Genomic DNA, 6,638 nt, shown 5'->3' on the forward strand with positions numbered 1-6,638 from the left:
ACGCCAGAAACAGGTTACAACCTGGCGTTGAACGCCCAAAATAGCCCAGGCACATGAGAAGCTTTAGTCTCAGCCCCAGCACACACCAAGTGGGCCCCAGAAGTGGATTTCTGCACTATCTATCATAGTTTACTCATTTTTTGTAAACCTAGGTTACTAGTTTAGTATTTAAACAACTTTTAGAGATTTATTTTGTATCCCATGACATTTTAGATCTGAACTTTGTAATCTCTGACGGCATGAGTCTCTAAACTCCATTGTTGGGGGTGAGGAGCTCTGCTGTGTTTTGATGAATTAATGCAACTATTTCTGTTTTCCATTCAAACATGCGTGTTCCTATCTAAGATATTCATTCGCGCTTAATTATAGAGAAAGTGATGATCCGTGACACTCATCACCTTCCTCAATCCATGAATGTGTGTCTGACAACCACCTCCGTTCTACATCAGATTGAATGAGTATCTCTTAGATTCCTTAATCAGAATCTCCGTGGTATAAGCTAGAATCCATTGGCAGCATCCTTGAGAATCCGGAAAGTCTAAACCTTGTCTGTGGTATTCCGAGTAGGATTCTGGGATTGGATGACTGTAACGAGCTTCAAAATCGCGAGTGCTGGGTGTAGTGACAGACGCAAAAGGATAGTAAATCCTATTCCGGTATGATCGAGAACCTACAGATGATTAGTCGTGCGGTGACAGCGCACCTGGACCATTTTCACTGAGGGGAAGGATGGTAGCCATTGACAACGGTAATCCACCAACACACAGCTTGCCATAGGAGGGACGTGCATGCGTGAAGAAGAAGATAGGGAGAAAGCAGAAATTCAAAAGACAAAGCATCTCCAAAACTCCAACATATTCTCATTTACTGCATAACAAGTAACCTTTAATTCATGCTCTCTTGTTCATTTGCAAGTCAATTGATAACCACAAATTAATATCCTGACTAAGAGTTGCAAGATAACCATAGCTTGCTTCAAACCAACAATCTCCGTGGGATCGACCCTTACTCACGTAAGGTATTACTTGGACAACCCAGTGCACTTGCTGGTTAGTCGTGCGGAATTACATAGTGTGAAGTAATTTTCGTGCACCATTTCGCCTCGGCAAAGTTTGTCGCAACATGGGGCAGCTTACCCCGCCCCATCAAATTAATATGAGCTGAACTTGTTATTCCACTAAGTAGAGTTTATATCCGAAAGATATGTCACTATCAACCCTTAAAATAGAACCATAGAAATAGAGAATGCCATCAAAAAAAGAAAAATAGCGATGCACAAAGGGAAGAAGGACATAGCACTATCGTGCTCGAGATCACCAGAGATCCAAGATCCAAGAGCTAGAGAGCAGCGATGGATACAGAAAATTTTGATAGTGGAGACAAAGTATATATAACATAATAATAATTTTTATAAAAATGATTATGTATACACAAAAAATTAGCTACCAAATTATTTATTATGTATTTGTGTATAATTGCATGTGTTATTTAACTCATTTTTTATATATATATTTTGTATTTGAATATATATTCTTACGAATGGTTATTTTTTATGCACATGTAGCATTATTATTATTATTATTTTTGAAAGTAAGAGCTCAACACACAGGTGGAGCAAAGCAATACTAAGACAATAACGATAAATACCTAACAAATCCTATGTCATCTCCGACATAGCCATCAACAACATGAGTTATTTACAACGCCATTTCGTAGCACATGAAAATGATTGCTCCACATAGTCGGCAATTCCTGTTATCTTGTTGTGAAATATGGCATCATTTCGGCGTAACCAAATACTCCACATCACTGAGAAGAATCCAAGTAGCCAATACTTACGCCTGTCTTTTCTCATTGGCACGGATCTCCAACTCTCATAATGCTCTTTCAAGTTACCAGGGACAACCCATATCTCTCCAAATGCCGATATCCAAGCACACCACACCTGCCAAGAGTACTCACAAGTAATAAATAAATGTTGTATATTTTCAGCATCTTTCTTACACAGCACGCACAAAATATTATTCTGTTGTAAGATCCCCAACCTACTTAGCCGGTCCTTTGTATTGACCCGACCTACCAATACAAACCAAGCGAATAACTCCACTCGAGGCGGAACTAGGCCTTTCCAGATCTCCTTAGTGAGCCTGTATCTCAGAAACTCCTCGTCCAAAGTCTCTTCCTGCAAAACCTGCACAAAGGAATTAGTAGAATAAATGCCTTCCTTATCAAATTTTCACACGACTCTATCTTTTACATCTACTATCAGTCTAACAGATTGCAAGACATGAAGCAGTTGGTTCAATATATCTGTCTCCCATTGTCGTAGTTCTCTTCTCCATTGGAAGTGCCAAACCCACTTTATCCCATCCCAGAATCCACACTCCCCAATTACTGATCCTTTTTGGTTTGAAATCAATAAGAGTCTCGGAAAGGAGTCTTTCAGCTTCCCCACTTGTAGCCATGTATCCTCCTAAAATCTGGTGGATCTTCCATCTCCTACTTCCATAGCAAGGCCATCAATCATCTTCTGCCTGACATGTTGCTCATTTATTTGCACTTGACATATGTCTCTCCACGGACCCCCTCTCTTCGGTAATGTCTGAGTTGACAACAAGTGATTTAGATTCAAGCTATTGCAGGAGCATACAATCTGCTTCCATAGAGGGCAATCCTCCTTCGAGAATCGCCACCACCATTTAAATACTAAGGCTGTATTCCGAACTACCGCATCACCCACCCCTAATCCTCCTAACTTCTTTGGTGCCTGAACCAGCTCCCACTTCACAAGGGCTATACCAAGCCGACCATCATCCTTCCCCCAAAAGAACCTTCTCTGCAAGGATATTATTCTTTGTGCAACCGCATTAGGCATCTTGTACAAGCTCAAGTAGTAAATAGGTAGACTGTTAATTACCGACTTAATAAGTACCAGCTTACCAGCCTTGCTAAGGATCTTTGCTTTCCACAAGCTGAGTTTCTCTTCCACCTTATGTAGAACCGGCTTCTAAGTTTTTACCAACCGCAGATTCGCTCCTAGGCTAATGCCAAGGTATCTCACCGGTAGAGCTACCTCTTGACAACCTAGTAGCTGGCACATCTTATTCACCCACTCCGAGCTGCAGTTCACTGGTATCAAGTTGGACTTCTCAAAGTTAATGCTCAAGCCAGACATCATTTCAAAACACCTCAGAAGCCTCTTATAGTTTTTCAGTGTCTCTTCCTCCGGTGGAAAAAATAATATAGTGTCATCATCAAATTGTAAGTGTGATAACTCTATATTGTCCCTACCGACTAAGAGTGGAGATATCCGACCATTCCTAACTGCCTCTCCGATCATCCTGTTGAGCACATCCACCATTAGGACAAACAAAAACGATGATAAAAGGGTCACCTTGACGTAGTCCCCTTTCCATTTTGAATGGTTTCGATGGTGACCCATTAACCAGAATAGAGATTGAAGCCGATGTAACACACTCCCGAACCCATGCCCTCCATTTTCTTCTGAATCCCATCTTCTCCAGCACAGTATCAACAAAACACCATTTGACTTTGTCATAGGCTTTTTGGAAGTCGAGTTTAATAATCGCTGATGCCTTCTTCTTCTGTTTGAACCATTGCACTGTTTCACATGCAATTAACACTCAATCATGTATCTTTCTCCCCTTCACAAAGGCACTTTGAGATTCTCCAACTAGGCCTGGCATAACACTCCTCATCCTTCGTGTCAACAATTTAGAGATTACCTTATAGACACACCCAACCATACTAATAGGTCTGAGATCTTTTATCTCCTTAGCCCCAACGAATTTCGGAGCCAGTGCTACCCATGTGACATTAGCGTCTGCTGGTAATCTTGCTGTCTCAAAAAAATCCATCACAGCTGCAGTGAATTCCGTTCCAATCTCATTCCAGCACTTCTTTATAAAATACATGTTGTATCCATCACTCCCTGGAGCCTTAGAAGATTTGCAATCCCAACTGCCTCCTTCACTTCCTCTACTGATGGTAACGTCTCTAAGGTTTCCGCTTCCTCCCTCTCTAAGCGATTAACTAATCAATCCATAAATGTCACCCTTGGGGACGCTTCCTGGTGGTACATGCATTTGTAGAAGTCCCGAACTGCAATCTTGATTCTTGCTTGATTCCTCACTAGCCTCCCATTAAGGACCAACAACTCAATCCGGTTATTCCTTCTTCTCGCCGAAGCTATATTGTGGAAGTACCTTGTGTTTCGATCCATCTAATTAGCATGCTGAGATCTTGGCATTCGCTTCCAATGCATCTCCTGTCTTAGATACCACTTTTCACAACACCTCACTAATGCCCTTCTCCTAGCCTCTGTTGTACCGTCATACTGTCCGCTACTAACCATATCATCCACCTTCCTGATTTCTTCCTCAAGCTTTTTAATCCGCTCAGCCATATCCCCAAAATGCTGCTTATGCCATCTACGTAGTGGTTCTGACAGTGCTTTCATCTTCTATAAGAATTGAACATCACCTAGTTCCCTACATTCTTCCTTCACCATTCTCAAGAATTCTTCATGTGTGAACCACGAGTTCAAGCTACGGAACGGTCGTGACCCCTCAATTCTTCAGCTGTCTTCCATAACCAAAGGGCAGTGATCCGATAAACCTCTTGGGCCACTCCTTAGACATATCTTCGGGTATAGGTCAAGCCACCCCATGGAGACTAGGCTCCTATCGATACGACTGCATGACTGTCCTCTAAACCATGTATACTTTCAGTCATTCAGTGCCAAGTCATCAATCAACTCCATATCATTTATCCATGTCCTAAACTCTGCCGCAGATGCTGATAATGTAGTCGCTCCTTTCCTTTCCCCAAATGCAAAATTTCATTAAAATCCCCCAAAAAACAGAGTGGCACCTGACACAATCCTGCAATATAACTCAATTCTTCCCACATGGATATCTTCTCAGCTCTCTCATGCGGACCATACACTAATCAAATAGCACAATGAAAATTATCTTTTACCACAACTCCTTCTATACACATCCATCTATCTCCTTTATAACAGTTATACAGTTTAAAAGCCACTTCATCCCACATTAGCAATAACCCTCCAGAAGTCCCAATAGAACTTACAGACTCCCAACAAGTTCTGTCACTTCCCCAGATACGCACAATATCAAATTTAGTTATTAATTCCTTTTTTGTTTCTATCACACCCAACATATCCAACCTAAACTTATTTTTGAAAGTCTTTAGCATACTAACTTTTGCAGCACCTCCCAACCCCCTTATATTCCAGAAACTAAAAATTATTTAATCAAACTATTACACACCTGTTTATGGTTTTTTGGCCGACTTCTTCGGACTTTTTCTTTTTGCTTAGCCTGCTGCCGCTTCATAGCAATAGCTTCATTATGCTCTTGCAAAATAGCCCTCCTCATCACTGCACTAAGCTCCTGACTCTATAGCTAGTTTCCAAGCCTCTTTGTTCTCAGCCATCTCCTCTTCCCAACTCGGCCTATGTTCCTCAGGTTCTGGTCTCGTACCATCATTCAAGCAATCTCCTATCTTTGAACCTAGTTCTACACTATTCTCCTTTTCTTCCTCTTGTCCATTTCCATTCTGAACCAATCCATCCAGCAAGATCTCCTTCCCTTCCAATTCCAAGCCAGACTTGCCTCGAATTTGCCTATCTGCTTCTGGTTCATTGCAGTTTTTGATCATTCCAAAAACCTTGCCCTGGCCCGTAGCTCCTACAATTTGCGTCCTCTCCAAAGCGTCCAAGTTACAGGAAGTTTGTTGATCCTGTCTCGGTCCAGTTCTCAAGGCCGTCTCCTTCCTCAACAGCTCTCGGTCACTCTCATCAATAGTGACTCCCAATGCGGCGATCGATCCTTCTTGAAGCCCATCCGCCGCTGCCCCTGGTGTACCCTCAGCCGTCTCGCAGCACTGTCCACAGCCGTCCTCTCCTCGATTTTGCGCCTCACGCCCTGCCTCGTTCAAGCGTTCATGCTCCAGACCGACGCTTCCTTTCCTCCTTCCTTGCCGAGTTGGCTCGTCAGACGTACCCCTTACTTTCGCCTCGGGGCGTCCAGAAACCAGCTCCCCCTCATGGCGCATCCCGTCTTGTTCGTGACCAAACCTTGGAGGCGCCGTCTTCAATGGAGGCTGAATCAGGAGCATGTGATCCTACCGGGTCAAAGATGGAACCGGGTCTGACCCAACCCGGTTTGGGAGCCCAGCCGAAGTCCTATTTCAGCGTGCCTTGCCCCTCACCCAACAATCATGATCCATGATATTCCTGTTGGGCCTTAAAATCCCCAGCCCATTACCATGCCTTATCCCATCATGTACTTGATAAACCAATCCTTCTTCATAATTATTCGAAACCGTTTCCTCTGAATCAATATCCTCATTTATTTCATTTAATCCCTTAGAATCTGCCTTGTCCATTAATGCCGCATAATTGCCATTTTTGTCAAACCAATTTAAATTTTTTTATTCTATTCGTTCAAATCAAGGCTTGAAATTACTATCCTATCCTTATCTTGTTCCTCGTTTCTAAATTCTACCATTATCAACACCGCCCCCTGATCCCAATCTGTCACCTTCCATTCAGCTCCATGATTCAATATGCAACTAGAACTTCCATGCTGCGA

The 6,638-nt window shown here is 42.6% G+C and overlaps 1 protein-coding gene across 1 annotated transcript; it reads right to left on the reverse strand.

Moving 5' to 3' along the window:
- Positions 1 to 1,693: 1,693 nt before the first annotated feature.
- On the reverse strand, positions 1,694 to 3,935 carry LOC140183147 (uncharacterized). Its single transcript, XM_072231168.1, has 5 exons — positions 3,747 to 3,935; positions 3,024 to 3,622; positions 2,651 to 2,906; positions 2,081 to 2,191; positions 1,694 to 1,945 (listed from the first exon to the last, which is right to left on the reverse strand). The coding sequence occupies exons 1-5, from the start codon at positions 3,933 to 3,935 to the stop codon at positions 1,694 to 1,696; spliced, it is 1,407 nt and encodes a 468-aa protein (XP_072087269.1).
- Positions 3,936 to 6,638: the final 2,703 nt, after the last annotated feature.

This window comes from Arachis hypogaea, chromosome 20 (genome assembly GCF_003086295.3).
Source record: "Arachis hypogaea cultivar Tifrunner chromosome 20, arahy.Tifrunner.gnm2.J5K5, whole genome shotgun sequence".
Classification (NCBI taxonomy): domain Eukaryota; kingdom Viridiplantae; phylum Streptophyta; class Magnoliopsida; order Fabales; family Fabaceae; genus Arachis; species Arachis hypogaea.

Bases quoted from the DNA above. Each gene is read 5' to 3' on its own strand.
- LOC140183147 (XM_072231168.1), bottom strand. From the start codon at position 3,935: ATGTATTTTATAAAGAAGTGCTGGAATGAGATTGGAACGGAATTCACT. The intron at 2,192-2,650 runs GTATGCTCCTGC...TCCTTTGTGCAG, and splicing joins GCCCTCTATGGAAGCAGATT to GTTTTGCAGGAAGAGACTTT. The intron at 1,946-2,080 runs GTAGGTCGGGTC...TACTCTTGGCAG, and splicing joins TATTCGCTTGGTTTGTATTG to GTGTGGTGTGCTTGGATATC.